At 38.6% G+C, this 17,276-nt stretch overlaps 4 protein-coding genes across 7 annotated transcripts; 3 read left to right on the top strand and 1 right to left on the bottom strand.

The window, feature by feature from the left end:
• Positions 1-216: 216 nt before the first annotated feature.
• On the top strand, positions 217-966 carry LOC108814546 (uncharacterized). Its single transcript, XM_018587141.2, has one exon. The coding sequence runs from the start codon at positions 329-331 to the stop codon at positions 779-781; it is 453 nt and encodes a 150-aa protein (XP_018442643.1). The 5' UTR covers positions 217-328; the 3' UTR covers positions 782-966.
• A 3,066-nt stretch (positions 967-4,032) lies between these two features.
• On the bottom strand, positions 4,033-9,134 carry LOC108817504 (trafficking protein particle complex II-specific subunit 120 homolog). The gene is made up of 10 exons (XM_018590217.2): positions 8,634-9,134; positions 8,339-8,545; positions 8,037-8,219; positions 7,817-7,926; positions 7,672-7,731; positions 7,234-7,522; positions 6,771-7,063; positions 5,646-6,526; positions 4,643-5,536; positions 4,033-4,507 (listed from the first exon to the last, which is right to left on the bottom strand). The coding sequence occupies exons 1-10, from the start codon at positions 9,042-9,044 to the stop codon at positions 4,284-4,286; spliced, it is 3,552 nt and encodes a 1,183-aa protein (XP_018445719.1). The 5' UTR covers positions 9,045-9,134; the 3' UTR covers positions 4,033-4,283.
• Positions 9,135-9,303: 169 nt separating this feature from the next.
• Positions 9,304-12,935, top strand: LOC108814567 (aberrant root formation protein 4). 3 transcript variants are annotated; one of them, XM_018587166.2, is made up of 13 exons: positions 9,304-9,500; positions 9,718-9,954; positions 10,056-10,205; positions 10,321-10,393; positions 10,489-10,655; positions 10,768-10,827; positions 10,907-11,057; positions 11,141-11,457; positions 11,541-11,612; positions 11,726-11,803; positions 12,002-12,154; positions 12,308-12,359; positions 12,531-12,935. In XM_018587166.2, the coding sequence occupies exons 1-13, from the start codon at positions 9,438-9,440 to the stop codon at positions 12,773-12,775; spliced, it is 1,818 nt and encodes a 605-aa protein (XP_018442668.1). In that variant the 5' UTR covers positions 9,304-9,437; the 3' UTR covers positions 12,776-12,935. The 3 variants fall into 3 exon arrangements, with proteins under 3 accessions (XP_018442668.1, XP_056847483.1, XP_018442669.1); XM_056991503.1 differs by having other exon boundaries at positions 12,540-12,935; XM_018587167.2 differs by having other exon boundaries at positions 9,305-9,500; positions 12,543-12,935.
• A 1,189-nt stretch (positions 12,936-14,124) lies between these two features.
• Positions 14,125-17,113, top strand: LOC108818155 (probable receptor-like protein kinase At1g80640). Of its 2 annotated transcripts, none has more exons than XM_018591045.2 (10): positions 14,125-14,513; positions 14,954-15,103; positions 15,239-15,492; positions 15,586-15,718; positions 15,789-15,858; positions 15,959-16,055; positions 16,140-16,239; positions 16,320-16,438; positions 16,547-16,636; positions 16,727-17,113. In XM_018591045.2, exons 1-10 carry the CDS (start codon positions 14,363-14,365, stop codon positions 16,877-16,879), a joined length of 1,317 nt encoding a protein of 438 aa, XP_018446547.1. In that variant the 5' UTR covers positions 14,125-14,362; the 3' UTR covers positions 16,880-17,113. The 2 variants fall into 2 exon arrangements, with proteins under 2 accessions (XP_018446547.1, XP_018446549.1); XM_018591047.2 differs by lacking the exon at positions 14,125-14,513 and adding an exon at positions 14,651-14,794.
• Positions 17,114-17,276: the final 163 nt, after the last annotated feature.

The raw sequence follows: 17,276 nt of genomic DNA on the forward strand, positions 1-17,276 counted from the left end.
TATGACCAGAGTTATTATCTTTGGATGAAAGATAATTCCAACTTTCTAATAATACATTTTTTCTAGTAACAATACGAAATCAGTGGGTAAAAAATTTAAAACCAGAACAAACGCATAGAAAACGCGGACTGGGCCCAAAGCCCACGCTTCATCCACGGACGCCCTTATCTTCTTCCCTAATTTTTTTTTAATTTCTATTTATTCTCTCGCATTCCTTCTTTTTCTCACTTGTCTGTCTCTACATTTTCTTGTTCTCCACAACAAAAACAAAATCTTCTCTTTTTCTCTAAACACAAATTTATTCAAAGAATCTCAAAGATTCAACGAGATGTACAACAAATGCAGCTCTCCCTCTTCCGCAAGATCGATAAGAAGTCACAGAATGAGATCTCCGATCTGCTGTTTAGGAGCCAACGCGGTGGTCGAGCCCGAAGCCATGATCGGATCATCAAAGACTCCCAAATCTCCTTACGAGTGGCTCAAATCAACCGCGCAGGAGCTCGAGATCAGAGATCGCTGCCGCCGCGTCAAGACCCGCATCAAGGTCACGTGCCGCAACAACAACTGCGTCCATCCACATCACCATCATCATCACCATCACCACCAGAGCGGCCCGAGCTATCCTTCCGTGGATTTCAGCTACGATCCTTTGAGCTACGCGCTCAATTTCGAGGACGACGTGCGAGCGTACGAGGATGCTTCTTTCCCGAATTTCACGGCGAGGTTGCCTGCGTCTCCGGTGGCGAAAAGATCGGCGACGGTTGATCTTATCTCGTTCTAAGTTGTTCTAACCGTTGTTGATCAGTCCCCTTTGCTTTTATCATGTGACGCGCGGCGGAATATATAAATGTTCCTCTGTTGTGTGCTTGGCGTACATATACGACGTCGTTAATATAATTGTAAATGCTCTTTCGCATATAGATTGATGATGTGTGCAAAAAATAATAAAGAAACATTTTCTATATCTTTCTCTGATCTTTCTTCTTTGTAATTAAACATTTACTTTAACTCTTACACATCTAATCGTTTTCACTTTTTGATTTGTAGAATTGTTCTTGAAAATATAAAAATTGCATAATGGAGTTGAAATTAGTGTTCACTGTTTAGTACATTAGATTTTACTGGAACACAAGATGTTCGGATGTTTAGTGATTCATCTAGACTCTAGAGCTTAAGAGCTGCACTGATGAGTGGAGGGGGGGGGGGGGGATTCTTGAGCTGGTGATAACGTAATCAACGTCGTTGGAACCTTGTTAAATAAAACCGTGAGTCAAGTGAAGATCCTGAAAAGATATGCATTTGACAAGTCAAGTATCAAAAATAGCAAAAACTATATTCCAGCAAATGTAGATAACTATTGACTGAGAGATTCTAAAAAATTAAAGACTATCGATAACAGATTCAGAAGAGAAAGACATATGTTTTATGATCAGAGTGAGACCGTCATAGCATTCATAATGTTTTTCAATGTTACACTGCTGTTTGGTTCTACTTTTCTATACACATGAATCTGATTCAGCAACTGGAGCTGAAGTTTATAAGTTAAGCACTAAGAAGAATCAATATTTTACATTTCGATTAATCATTATTTGAAAAAGTGATGATTCGAAGATGCAGAGATATTGGTAAGATGGTCACGGGAATAAGCGTGTAAAGCCGGTTGAAGATAGTGGTGGTCAAGTCAACTAGTATCGTATTATCCACAATGTGTTGTTATTGTATAAATTAAATTAAAGAGGCATACAAACAAGTGGTGAGAGACTGAGGATAAGAGTGTCAAGTGGGGACGAAAGCAACAGAGAAGAAAAAGGTACCAAAAAACGCTTTCGTCACATGTATTGATATGTTTGGGATGTTTTGTAGTGAAATCTAGTGATACGCCACTTGCCATCGGTCGACATGTCGCTTTCTTTTTTGATGCCTTAAAAATCTTACTCCTTTCGTCGTAGTAATGCCTTTTCTATAATTTAGTTATAACTTTTCAAAATGTTTATATAGCTATATGTAGACCTGATCTCCCGTGAAAGTCACAACATCATTCTCAATCATCTTCATTAGATTTGTAAATTTTAGATATTTTTATTCACATATATACTAATTTTTTTTTTTTGAAACACATACTAATTTATTAAACAATGTGTGTATAAAAACTACAAAATGTACGAGTACCAAAAAAATTGCTCACTTCACATAGACCCAAGTAGGCAGGCATAGATAAGGAGTTCTTTATCATTATTTATGGAGTAATTATGCTCTCTATGCTTTAGTCTATTTTATCATTAGTGATGGAGTAATTATTAAAAACAAAATCAATATTACAAAATGACTATCGATACGAGACCATCTACCTAACTTTTCTATAAACACATAGACACAAGTACAAGATCACATAGAAAGAAAACGACCAATGACCAATACAATCAAACCCACAGCAAATAAAAGGACGACATAGTTTAAACCGATATCAGAATGTCAGAAAATTTACACTCCTTTTATATCTTAGCATGCAACATGCTAAGACGAATCTAATATTATATATTGTAGTTTTGGGTTTAGCAAAATTAGTCATGAATCTTCAGGGATTCAAAGAAAAAGAAAACAACAGTTTTAGGCGATAACATACTATTAAGCATGCTTTCAACATCGAGATTTGAAGATATATATCCTAGACTTCCTAGTACACTAGAGTTTTTTTTTGATTAAAGATCCTAGTACACTAGAGATACTTACAGAAACTGAGTATTTGTTAGTAAATGTAAATATAACTAATGTATAAAGTCTAACGTGTATTGTAATTCTTAGCATGTTTGGTGGTAAGAGATAAACTGCATCTAGGTGACTCCAATATTAAATTTGATAAGGAGACCGTGACCTCAACTTGCAAACGGTGTCGTAGAAAGATACATCCTCCATCGTAAAATAGTGGTATTAGGAAAAAAATGTGTTGCACAAAAAAAGGAAAAGTATGTGATGTCAAACTTCTTTTTATTAATTGTAAATAATGTCAAAGTTCATTCGAACGTTATTTCATTGTATTGGTGTTCCCAAAGAGTATCTTCCCCGACATATATCTTAAGTTTTCTCACAGAAACACGAGAAGAGTCTAACATGTGATTATCTTAGAATATCAGATAAGAAATTCCCGATACATTGGCTAACATGAAAACAGAAAGAGGCGCATGATAGAGTGAGAGAATATATTGTCAACATCTTTGTCCTACTGTCTATTTTATTCTCTGTCCCATAGTTTACTGATACTCACTAGCACTTTATTATATTTGTCCACTTTATTTTCTCCCGCGTCACTTTCACATAGCGAATCTTTCAAATTTATTCAGCAATGTAAATTATAAAAGAAAAACATTATTATTGTTATCCATAAGGACAGAGGAGAAAACGAAGAAGCAATTGTTTCGTCACTGTTACGTAACAGATAATACACAGCTGTCTCTTACAATTGGCCCAGCTAGCAAGAAGCGCTCTCCTCAGGTTACTGTCATAGAAGTAGAAGACAAAGACTAATCAGAACCCCTCAAACGGTCGGAATGCCACGTCATGCAATCTTACTCCCTCTGTCTTTTTGTCTCTCAAAGTTAAAAGATGCTATCCTTACTAATAGTTTGCCCCAAAAAAAAAAAAAAAATACTAATAGATTTCCAGTTACCACTAATGTTAGCCATTAGCTGAAATCCAATATTCTACAAATCCAATTTGATATATTAAAACCCATAATGGACAATGAATAAACCCAAGAGGTTTGTGATGATGCCGGGCCCCAAATGGAAGAATCGTCATAACTTTTTACTTATTTCGACAAGGACGGAGGAAGCTCTCTTTCGTTCGTTTGCCGGGCCTTTGCAGCTCTGTAACTTGATAAAACGTAACGCCGCGGAGGTTGGTCACATTTAATTTTTGTATTAGGGTTATGATAATATAAATAAAATGTGGTTCCACTTATTGCATAAGATTACGTACGACCAATAACTTCACAAATGCTACCAGAGAAATCTCTATGTTATTCACAAGATATGATGATGGTGGAGGGGACCGATCGTTTCATAAATTACTTCGAGAAGAGCGGTCTCAGAACTGAGGCCGTAAGATTCAAAAAGAATACAGCACATGCACGATGGTCTCAAAAATATTTAAGGTAAAAAACACAGACACACAAGCACATATATATCTAGAACCAGTACTTTAAAACAATGGATTGATTCTCTCGTGAAATTAACAAACAAACAGCGCATAATGCCCAAACCTGATATGGTTTCAAAGAAATTAGATCACATTTCGCCTCCAGAGACACGGACATGGAAAGGCGGTCCGCGGCAAAAGATGGGTTCGTTTGGAGATGCGGTTCGGGCCCTTGCTCTTAGTACATTGTTAGCATCTTCAATTACAGCCGCCGCTACCATCGTGTACTCTCCGGGAACAAGGAAGTAGAATGAGAAACAGTGTCTTGTTTCTTGCAGGGGCGCAACTTCCATTGAGATTCCACTAAGTGCACCTGATAATAAATAAGGCACATATTCATATGTATAAGCCACCACCTAGAATAACGCAATACACAGCTATAATAATATATATGTTGATTTCATGCTTTATGCAGCAAAACCAACAACATAAGAAAAAAAGAAATTACCAGCCCATAGGACAGTGGCATCAGCTCCTTCAGCGCAGTTCTGTCCAGCTACGTCTCTGCAAGTAACACTTAGATTCAACTTGATTGCTTCGCTTGTGTTATTGCGGACCAGAACCTCCATAGGAGTGACTTCGTGTGACAAAACTGATCCCTTTGAGACCGGGGACTGAGCTTTTGTCTTCGACCCGTTTCTGACCAGTCTGAAACCAAATGTTAGCGGATCTGGGAGCAACACATCCATAACGGTCGTCTGGAGAGCTGTCTGAATTGCATCCTTTATATCCAGTTCTCCTGAGCTGTTCCTTCCGGATTGCCACCTGACTTTTATCTTCGAAATGAGATTTTTGATCAAAGCATTTATCTCAGCTTTCGTGTTCTTCTCTGAGAAGCTCGGATGTTTATTATTTGAAGGGGTACCAGGCGGAGGGTCCTTTGTGAAGAATGAACCGTCAAGAACCGGTAGCTTGAAATGCTCCAATGGTATTAGCACCCTAGCAGAATAGTCTCGGTCGATTCTTGTTTTTGGGTATTCATACTCTGGAGAATCTTGGACTGGGGAAGAATCATCTTCCTTGGCGGAATTTTCCAGCTGAACAAACACGCTGATTTCAAAAACAACATCCGTTGGGTTAGATAACTCGAGTTCAAGAAACCGTAAGCCCCAGCTTCCCCGAAAGGGATTGATCTTGACAAGTCTGTCTGTATTGCTCTCTGTTTCAGTGTCTTCATCCCGAAGGTTGTCACCCACATGTGCAGGGATCTCCATGGAAAGCAAACGAGCTTTCACAAAGGACAAACCTTGCAAAACACAAATCTGTAGGGGAACAACAAGACGTCTGCCCGGTGGCACGACAGATTCTTTTCCCTGGGGATCCCCACTGTTAGACAACGGCCCTGCGAAAAAAATGTGAATAAAGAAACATGCATATCATTTAGTAATCGTGAGGCAATATGAAGGCACTGTAAAAGTAAGATGTATCATAAAAACGTGTTATCATAGTACCTGCATAGTGAATAAGCAATGAAGGGCTAGTTCCGTCTTTTGGTCTTCCTGTGTTGCTCGCAGCGTTTCTGCCACCGCCAACAGCATTGTCCGAATCCACTGGTCCAACATGCCAAGCTTTTAAAGTCACAGGCAGAGTCACTTGTGCCCCGGGTTTCAAGGGAAGAGCAGACTGTAAAGCTTCATCCGCGATAGAGATAACAGCATCCTGATTCTTTCCAGAGAGCGAGACATGTGCTTGTTCTATTGGAACTGTGCCAGCATTTGCAAAGTTTATAAACACCTCCCGAATTTCACCTTCATACAGAATAATTGCACCATCACCACCAACAACATTTGCCACAAGGAGGGGCAATGACGGTACAACTGATATGTTGGGAACAAATACATGTCGTAGCTTTGCAGATCCACAGGATCTGAAAGGGTCAGAAAACACGAGTCCTTGTGCTGCTCCAAGAAGCAGATTGTCAACATCCCTGAAAACATGTTCCGTGATTACACCAAAGCAGTGAACTGTGCAGCCTGGAATTGTCACTGGTCCTACCGCTGTTGGAATACCAGATAGCGTGATCACCTTTGCGGAGTTAGGGGGAATGTCCACACTGACAGGAAACGCATCAAAGTTTCTTGAGTGAGCTGAGAGATAAATACTATCCACCCTTAAATCGAAGCAACATGGATTTGCTAACTCCACTAAGACCTGAACTGGTTCGCCAACCACCCATATCAATTCTTGCTTGCTACTTTCGTTTGCATCTCCTTTGCTGAAAGGAGTATAGATAAATGGCCCAGAAGGAGCAGATCCTGTCCACCAATCTTCTCTTGCTGGATTGCGTTTTACAATGTCCACTTGGGAAGAATGGAGTGGGAAAGAGAATAGTCTGAAATATCATTACATGAAAAAATGTTAGTGATCCATAATTTTGCTTTTACAAAACATACACAGTTTTGCTAGAGTCAGCTGCGAAGCAAACATGGAAGATCTTCAAATACAAACACAGATGGGGCATATATCGTAGGGGTAAGAGAGTGCAAGGAAGTTTGACATAATAGTTAGGGTGGGTAAGAGAGTGCACAAAGTAACACATCCCTGAAATAAAAATGGTTGACTGCTAACAGACATACCTTACAAACGGCAAGGCAGGGTCAGCACAGCGAGTCCCCGAAGGCAATCTATCCGCTGAATTTGCAAGGGAGCTAGCAAGCCCATTTTGACCTGAAGGTGTAATTAGAGGATAATGCCACCTCAGAAGCCTTGCTGCAGCACTCCACGCAGCAAGGGGATCTCCAGCACGAACAGCAGAGAGGAGTATCTCCCTAAGCACAACCATCTGCAAACTGCTCCACTGGGACTCGAACAGGGAGACAATGGAATGATGATGCATTTTCCCAGTATCAGGTTGACGCGATCCAGTTTCCTTTACCAACAAACACAGTATAAAATAAAATAAATCAATTGAACATCAAAGTATAATACGCGGAAATGCACCAAGATAATGAACGATGATGATGACAAATCAACATTTTTATGAAGAAGGCTCAATCAACCACAAGAGAAGAAGAACGGTTCTTATACTGTCAAACTTACATTGTTAACAGAAACTTTTGACACGGATGCTCTACTTTGGATTCTATATGCATCAGTTGTCATGGAGAGAACTTGCATGGCACTGATAGCAGCCAATCGATTGTCTTGCTGCAAATACAATTGGGCGACCTGTCTACAGAAGAAGGCTGCTTTCCGTTGATAACCAAGTTCTCCAAATAAACGTGCTACTTCAACATATACTATGAGTCTATCACTGGCGTCAATCAAAGACTTTGCACCATCGGCAGCATTGGTCAATAGCTCTACTACTTCCTTAGCCAGTTCTCTCCTGTAGAAAAATAAAAATCACATTGTATGAATGGTCAAGATCAACTAAAACCAAGGAAAAATATGGATTCAACCAGAAGGTAGAAACAAAAATTTAGAAAGTGCACATAATCCATCTATGTTAAGGAAATAGAGAGCATACAATGATACCTGCAAAGGAATCTCGCCAGTTTAAGGGTAGCTTCAAGTTCAAAGCTTAGGGGGGAAACTCTGCAAAAAAAAAGGAACTGATTGCTAATTTTGCAGTAACAAATATACTGAAGAAGAGTGCAAAACACGTAATGAGTTAAATTACCTCTGAGCAATTTCTTGAATAAATGATTTTCTGTAGTGTAAGATAACATTAGTGTATCGATATCTAACTTCATCCTCTAAAGCCACATCCCGTTGACCCATCCGATCTACCTAATATTAAGAAAATAGAAACTGTAAGATGATTGTATACTAAATATAAGGAGAGGCGGATGAGAGCAGTTTCATATTCAGTGCCTTTCAGATAGCATAGTTCAACTTACCAGTAAGGCACAAACACTGCCTTCCAATGCACCCGCATACCAGAAGTAATCTCCAGTCAACCTGGCCAGTTCTAAAGCTGTAGAGTAGTGAGCATTGGCGTCAACAGGTGAACCAGCCAACAAAGAGTAGTCTCCAATAGTTTTCTGAGCACGTCCGAGCCTACGCTTTTTGGCCTTGATAACCTGCATGACACCAAAAACTAATGATGAGAGCCCAGAAAACTATGGCAATAAGTTTATATATGCTTCCACAGGAAGAAATGAAGCATAGACTATAAACTATAGGACACCTAGACATAAACCTCCTCTGAGTTGAGACTAGCTTGGGAATCCAAAGGCGTCTTCAAAATCGTGCCTGCAGATTCCGCCTTGAGAACCCACTTTTCGAACTCCATTAGCAGCGAAGCCGCAATGTCTTGCATCATCGTCTGCAAATGAAACTCCTGAGTCTGCTTATCGGATGGAGGAAACAGAATCAGATTCTCACCCTTCTTATCTCCATCTTCGAGCTGCAAAACACAGTACATTGATCACAGTCTCGTCAACACACTAGATCCAACCGAATCGAGCTAAAATGCATTAGCAGATCTAACTCACTTGCGAATCGCCAGGGCAGAAGGCGAAGCAGCGACGGACGAGAGCGGAGGAATAGCTCTTACACGCGACGTTGAAACTCTCAGTGACGGAGACGAGATCGGGGGAGGAAGGACAGTGGCAGAGCCCGATCACGGCGAGGATCTTCCGGTTGGACTGGAAATCCTCCCAGGGGCTGGGCGGAGAGCCGCCGAGGACGAACTTGAAGCGGAGAGATCCGGACTCCCAGGGCTGGTTGGTGAAGGGAGACTTCTGGTGCTCGGTGTAGAAGGAGCTGATGGCGGAGAGGGCGATGGTGTGGTGGCGGAGGAGCATGGAGTGGTAGTCCCGGAGAAGCGGCGGAGGGATGGTGCCGATCGGGAGGACGGCGATCCGGATGATGGACAGAGTCTCGATGCTGACGTCAGGTTCCATGGCGACGAGATCAGAGGGAGAGGTAGAATCCGAGTGAGAGAGTGCGCACCGGATCTGATGGGGAGAGGAGAGACGGGAATGAGAAAGGTGAGCGAACGTGGTATGTTTGGAAACGAGTTTTAGATTATTCTTAACCATTAATTTAATTAGGCGGTTATCTCCGGTTATGGTATATTCGTGTAACCAAACAACCTGGTAAAACTGAAGAGTTTTTCTTTTTTTTTTTCTTAGTCCAAATTTACTTTTCTCATTAGGAATTGTATTTTCTATAGTTTTGGGCAAAACCCTGTTTAAGTTATTGTCGTCAGAGAGAAACGAAACACAAGTCGAAAGTTGAAAGCTTTATTACATTCGATCCAGTGATTGATTGTACGGAGCTTTGACTGTGAGGAGATGTCTGCTGCTACTGTTTCATATTCTAGTCGTGTACGAGAGCTTTTAGCCGGGAGTTTAAGTGTAAGCTTTCTCTCTAGCTTTTGGGGTTTCTCGGAAATTTTTAGAAGTGGTTCGTTGTCAGTAGAATGAATCATATCTTCGGAATATGGATCGATATTGAAAAAACAAATCAAACTTTCACATTGGATCGAACTCTTCGGTCTATATGTATTTTCGTCTAGAGGACTAATTTTTTTTTTCAAGTATTGACCTTTTTTATCTTTGTATGCTTTTTAAGTCAGTTGAAGCTGGAGAATCTCAGGACTTGGAGAGCTTGGTCATAGAACTTGTCCACTGTCTGAACTCTTTGTCAGAGAACTTAGCTTCCAATGCTAGCGATGACGACGAACAAGAGAATGATGCAAATTCGAATGCAGGAGACGAGGATCATGAGATTGATGTAACAACTTTGAATGAAGTTATCCAAGTTTTGGATGATATTTTGAAATTTTTATCATCTCCTCTAATGAATCAGGTACTTTTTTTTATCTCATCTTTTTCTTTTGAAAGCCAACAATATTTCATTTACATAACTTATGGATATTTTTTTCTCCCAAACTCAATTGTGTTACACAGGATGTGATGGATGCATTATCATTTGAATTGCCAAAAGTTATCTCCAAATTTGCAGGCCTATCAGGCAAATGTCTAGAGTTAGCCGAGGAAATCGTTGATCGGTTTGTGGAAGCATGCAATCCACGTGACATGCTTTCAGTTCTCTGTGAGGTATGTTAATTCGATTCTGATCAGGCCAGCTAATGGTTACAATAAATATTGTTACTCTGATATTTGGAAATAAGAAGGTAACAAGTTCGTGTACTTTTATGGCCTTAATGACCAGGCACTAGATGCTGCACGGGTCTCTCTTTCACTCTCCACTTCTTCTACTCCTTTATTACATGGCCTCTCTAAAGGTATTATACTGAAACTAATGAGATTCTTTATACCTAACTTTCTAAACTTAAGCTCTGAAAAGTTGTTCAAATATCTTTTTTTTTTTTTTTTTCAGTTTTTATTTCTGTTCGAAGACGTCACTACGAGCAGCTAAAAGTGGCAGTTCCAATTGTCTTGAATGTTTTGAAGGACATGTCGTTGGAGCCAAACATGCAAGTCGAAGGTCTATTTGATAAGGCTCTTGCCATTGGCGTTTCCATCAAAGCTGTTGCTTCAAAACTGGTGTGTGTGAATGTGTGACAAATTTGGCAGGGATTTCCCTAAAAATCACCACCTAAAAGTGATTCATTCTTTGATTTGAAGTGTTGTGTGATCTCTTTTATTTGTTTTACAGGAGAAGGAAGAAGGCACAAAAGTCTGTTGTTTGCTTGGTCTCTATGTGATGCAGATAACTGTTTGTACTTTCTATATATAATCCTATAATTCTTCTTAAACTGTCTTTCAATACCTGAAAAATTGATCTGATCTTGCAGGCTGTTCTATCAGTTAGCATCAAAGACAAGGTGGACTCTGGTGTTCCTCTGGTGATGCAGTTAAAACCTTTATTGGCATATTGTGGCTTAACACACCTTGGTTTAATCACTGGAAACGACGCTGAAAGATTAACAAGCACGGTTTCGAAAGGTTTAGTCTCTTAATTACTCTCAAATAATCACTACTTTCCTAATTTCTCATCTCCATCAATACTTTGTATTTTTTTTGAACAGATGATGATGATAATGACTTCCTCAATTCTTTCCATGACATCAATTTGGGTGCATCGCTTCTATTCATCTGGGGGAGGATCTCACCTGAGGTTGCGGATGTTGCTAGTGATGTAAATGAGCTTCAAAGCAATCCAGTGAAAAGGTGGCAAGCGTATGGGATGTTGAAACACATACTCGCTTCTGGAGACTTGCTCTGGGAATTCAAGAGACACACTGTTGAGGTCTTGCTTGAGATAGTCAGGGGAGCAACTCCATCTCAATGCAACGTGCAAATAGATTGTTCGCAGTACACAACTAGCATCTACTCTGCTTTACAGGCATAATAATCTAATCTCTTTAGTCTTTTTACATCATTCAGGGTTTTACAAGCATTCTTAAGTGTCTTATTTTTTTCTCCCAGGCTGTTACATTGGTGATCATGTATGCTCCAGACGCGGATCTGAGGAAGAAGACATTTGAAGCACTGAAGAGGGTAACTAAACCTCGACTATAATCACGTGTGCTGACTTAGCCTAATAGAATTAAAAGAGATGATTAAATCATGTGTCGTCTTACTAGTCCTTTCTCGTTGTGCTGTTTGATCAGATTATATCTGATATACCAGTTCCTCAGAGATTTGACGTTTTAAAAGCCCTTGTCACAAACTCCCAGTCTTCCACAATGGTTAGTACTTTCGTATCCCCTTGAACTTTATTAACAGTAAAGCATGTGACAATGGCACAGAGATGATGTTGATTGTGAAGATACACCTTTGCATGTGTAGACCATATATATAAGCTGCATAGTTTAGCATGTCTTCTGTGGTCCTGTTTTTTTTTTAATAAGAAAGCTCAACTAATATTGTTTTGCTAAATCGCCCAGAGAGGGATCCTTCTGGATCAAGTAAGAAACAACATTATGAGCACAAGCAGCTTGCAAGCTACGGACTGTGATGCTCATGTTACTGAGCTAGTGGAGTTGGTGTTAAAGCCTCCACATGGTGGTCCTCCACTCTTCCCGGATCAGAGTGATGAGGTAAGTTTGTTCATTCATATATCATTTCTGTTTGAGATAATTGCTTTGAGAGGGGGGGACATACATACAGAGAAATGGAGAACATGCCCCCTTTCAGTTAAAATGAGAATAGCATGCTTAAATCATCAAACATATTGTTTTGTGTTTGCGCAGGTTCTGGCAGCTCTGAACCTCTATAGGTTTGCATTGTTAAATAATTCAAGAGGTAAAAAGTCTTTTTAACTCAGAAAGTTTCCATATTGAACTGTACTTTTGCTGTATCTCATTTCATCCCACGTAAATTGAGGAAACCTGATTCTTTAAATTTTCTCGAATAATCGATAAGATATTTTCTGTTGTTCATGTTGGTGTGTTCTGAGTTGAGCTAAAAATATAGAAAGTGAAGCAGGTAAAGAGACAAGCAGTAGTAGTGGGTTTTTGTCAAAGAAGACTCTGGAGAGAGACTACAAGGGATGGCTTCTGCCTCTCCGCACTATTGTGAGCGGCAGCATTGCAGAGAACCAACGCCAGAAGGATCAAGACCAGGAATCCTCACTTGAGATTCTGTGCATTCTTAACCGGATTGAATCGCTTCTATATTGGTGCATCGAGCTCGTGGAAGAAAGGTTGAAAAGTTCCTAGTATGCAGAGTACCTCTGCACTACAGTTTTGTCAAAAAAAAAAAAATAGTGTTGCAAAATCCATTTTCCTGCAACTTTGGTTATTCCAAGATTAAACTCGTTCCTTTTGCTTATTGTCGATAAACTTACTAAAGAAATGCAAAAGATTTTGTCTTTCTACCTTTCATCTTTTGTAGATAGACTCAAAGAGTTTACTCTTGTGTGTTTGTCAATAGTCAAGACTCAAGCCCAAAGATGACTAGCTGTGCCATTGATTAGTTAAGAATTTGGAATACATAATAGATTCTTCTTCAAATTAAAGCCCATGAAGAATAGTGTTATGTCAGAAACACTGCACATGCAACACGGAAACTTAAAAACATTAAGTCTAAGATTTGTAAGATGAAAAAAAAAACGAAATGTTTCTTTATACATATAAAGGATAAAGAAATATGAATAATTAGAAACATTGTCCAATTAAATAGTTTATCAAAGACAAACCATTCTTCACCTAACATCGTCAAAGTAGTTGCATTTTGAAATCTAGTTAACCACATTGCAACTAATTAGGGTAATTTGATAATCTTCCCGTGTCCACCCGAAAGTCCAACTCCAAGCCAAATATACATATTATTGCAAATTTATCTTTTTATAGATGTATGGTTAGCACATATATTAGAGTATCTATTAATACATAGGAGTGATTACTTAATTACATGCTTTTGTCAATTTAACAAAAGGTTACTTAATTTCGAAAAAAGTTAGATCGACGTTCAGTGGTCTCCACATGGATGGTTGCCATGTCATCTCCCCGACTGCTACCCATCGTTAGTTTTTTTTTTTGTCAACCCCATCGTTAGTTTTAAAACCTTTTTTAAAAAACAGCTAACTTAATTTATTTGAAAGTACAAAGAAAATACATTGAGTAACGAAAAAAATTTCTAGTTTTTTTTTTGAAGACATAAATAGAAGCAGATTCGTCATCGCATTTTTTAAGTTTATTGTTTAAATTACTTTATAGCTTTCGATATTGATGGAGCTTGGAAAGTCAAGGCTAGAGCATTACTAGCACTATTTTTTTTAAAAACATTTCACTTTTCGAAAACGTGTATGTATGTAAATTCGTAAAGAAATGTATACCTTAATACCAAAACAATAAATATAGACACGGTGATAGGCATGGGATATATATGTTTAGTGTACATTTGAATTTAGAAAAATGATATATGTTTGCCTTATAACAAAATATTTGTTCCCATAAGCGGACGAAATTTCCGATAATTCTATGGTAACTGCTCCACGTCTCCAAATATTTTCGTCCTAATCCTTTTGTCTTTTTCTTTTTACATTTTCCTTGCAGAGAGCCTTCTCTACAATGGTTTAATAGGAAAGTGAATATTTCTCTAAAATATTTGTCTCTCTCTCTCTCTCTCTCTCTCTCTCAAACTTTCAAACACATTCCTCCATCCTCGTCTCTCTTGAACTACACATATTTCTCTTCTCTGAAAACCAGTTTAAACAACTCTGTCTGAATAATTCTTGGTGTGTTTTGTTTTCTTTTGAAATTTAAAATTTTACAAAGATAAGGTAAAAAAGAAAAAAGAAAGAAATGAGGCAAATTGTTATTACAGCACTTGTTTTACTACAAGCTTCTGTTCTTCTTCACAAATTCACATGTGTTGTTGTGCTCCACAATACACAAGAAGAATCTCTTGCTCCTCACCCTTCTTCTTCTGCTTTCACTCCTTCCTTCTCTCCTGGTAAAAACTCAATATATCTTCTTCTTTTTATTTTTTTCAATTTTTTTTTGGTAGATTTAGAGAGGAGGAAACATATTCTAGCTACTCGTGCTCACCTGTGCCTTTAATGATTATGTTTCTTTTGTTCGTTATAAACTCTCAACTTTTTGGTAGAAAAGCATAAACTTTGAAAAAGAATTTAGCTTTTGTGAGGGTAGTTTTTCTCCACTGGGGGGTCACAAGAAATCTTCTATGTACTCTCTCCCCTTTACATTTGTAACGCTCATCTCTCACCGTTAAAGGTCTAAACTTTTCACACGATTTCTCTTCTTGGTCTGCAAAATTTTCTTGAATCTGGATGAAGGTTTAATGCGGGTTTTCAATTGGATAAACAAAACCTGAGAAACAGATGAAAGAAAGAATTAAAGAAAAGCTAATCCCTTTTGGTTTTGGTTTATTAGGATATCCACAGGGAGAGCATAAACACCATAGTGACAACATGAGACTGTTGATTTCACTTGTAGCTTCTTTTACCTTAGTTGGAATCTTCTTACTTGGCTTTCTGCTCTATTGGTTGGTTTTCAATAGGAGAAGAAACCTCAAGAGCTCAGGTAAATTTCTCTTATTAGTCTTCTCTTCATGTTCTTGTTGCTTTGTATTGCCTTCAACTTCAAATTCAAGATGAATGTACTGAATCTTGGATTGTTTTGAGTATCGTCTTGATTCAATGTTGTGTGTTTTTGAAGGGTGTGAGTGTGGTGGAATCAAGTTCTCACGGTTCTTGTCTAGTAAAACATTGGACAAGAGATCTACAAAGCAGGGAGTGGTGTCGTTGATTGATTACAGTATGATAGAGAAGGGAACTAATGGTTTCAACGAGAGTAACTTTTTGGGTCGAGGTGGATTTGGATGCGTTTATTTAGCTACGCTAGAGAACGACGTTCAAGCTGCCGTTAAGAAGCTAGACTGTGTCAGTGATGAAGCAGCAAAAGAGTTTAAGGTACAATACAATCTTGAAAACTCTTTGCCATATTAGTAGTTGATTTTTTTACTATGCTTAAGTCTGTTTTGTACGCTTTGGAGAATTTTGCAGTGTGAGGTTGAGATATTGAGTAAGATACAGCACCCGAATATAATCTCCCTATTGGGTTATAGCACCAATGATACCGCAAGATTCATCGTCTATGAGCTCATGCCAAATGTCTCTCTGGAATCTCACTTGCACGGTACCAAAAAGAGATTTACATGTTCTTACTTTGAGTTTATAACTTTGTGTTGATGTGTACTTGTTCTCAGGACCTTCTCGGGGCTTAGCAATCACAATCACATGGCCTATGAGGATGAAGATTGCTCTTGATATAGCGAGGTGAAAGAATGCTCTCTGCTTTCTTGTGTGTTTACACAACAGTTTCTAGATTACTAAACAACTATTGTTTTTGTTTTTTGTGTGTGTGTTTCCGACTTAGGGGACTAGAATATTTACATGAACGTTGCCATCCGGCGATCATTCACAGAGACTTGAAATCTTCCAACATATTATTGGATTGTAATTTCAACGCTAAGGTAAAACAAATCCATCTTTAGAAGTATCATTTTCCTTTTGTTATTGATCTCAAGCTCTCTACATGTTTATGAATGAAAATGTAGATTTCAGATTTTGGTCTTGCTGTTGTGAATGGACCAAAGAAGAAGAACCTTAAACTCTCAGGAACAGTTGGCTACGTTGCACCAGAGTATCTTCTTGACGGTAATAATCTGCACTCTTCATTATGATAAGCATGCATCTTCCTCCTCATTACCATAACTTTTATGTCTATGAATATATAGGCCAATTGACAGAGAAGAGCGACGTGTATGCATTTGGAGTAGTGTTATTAGAGCTTTTACTTGGGAAAAAACCTGTTGAGAAGCTAGGTCCTGGTGAATGTGAATCCATCATCACTTGGGTACTTATATAATCTCATACTCTATTCTTTCTTTCCTTGTAACTCTCTTTAAGACTTGGAATCTTGAATTTGTGGTTTTTGTTTTTCTTTCCTTCTTTCTTTCTCAAGGCAATGCCTTATCTCACTGATAGAACCAAGTTACCAAACGTGGTAGATCCTGTTATTAAAGACACCATGGACTTGAAACATCTTTACCAGGTTAGTTTGCACCAAATCCTAGAGAGGTGGAGTTTGTTTTTTGAGATATATATATAGGGCTAAAAGAGTTTGTGATGCAAATATGTGTAGGTAGCAGCAGTGGCGGTTTTGTGCGTGCAGCCAGAACCGAGTTATAGACCGTTGATTACAGACGTCTTGCATTCTCTTATACCTTTGGTTCCCATGGAACTTGGTGGAACCTTGAAAACCATCAGAAGATCTGCTTCCATGGATCACTGCTAAAAACACACACCTTAGTACAACCGGTTATTTTTTAATCGGTTTAAGATTGACCCGGTAGGTGGTTTTGATGAGTATATATTGCGTTCGAAAGTTCTTAACCGTAACTGAGTTTTTATTTCATCTTTTGCCTTCTTCAAAATAAAACTATTGTTGAACTCAGTTGTCATGTAAATGAGAGCGACTTCTTTTTCAGGTTAAACATTTGAGAATTATTTACACAATTATTTTTAGTTATGCTAATCTTTTATTAGACAATAAATCTTTACAGATTCTATTTTGACCGTAAAATATTGAAAGCTGCATCCATGAGATGCTTTGGACAACGAATCTATGTTACAAGTTGCAACTTGTTTTTGTGATCATAGTCTTTGTCCAGCAAGAGCTTTCTGAGTTTTGT

This window comes from Raphanus sativus, chromosome 7 (assembly GCF_000801105.2).
Source record: "Raphanus sativus cultivar WK10039 chromosome 7, ASM80110v3, whole genome shotgun sequence".
NCBI classification, from domain to species: Eukaryota; Viridiplantae; Streptophyta; class Magnoliopsida; order Brassicales; family Brassicaceae; genus Raphanus; species Raphanus sativus.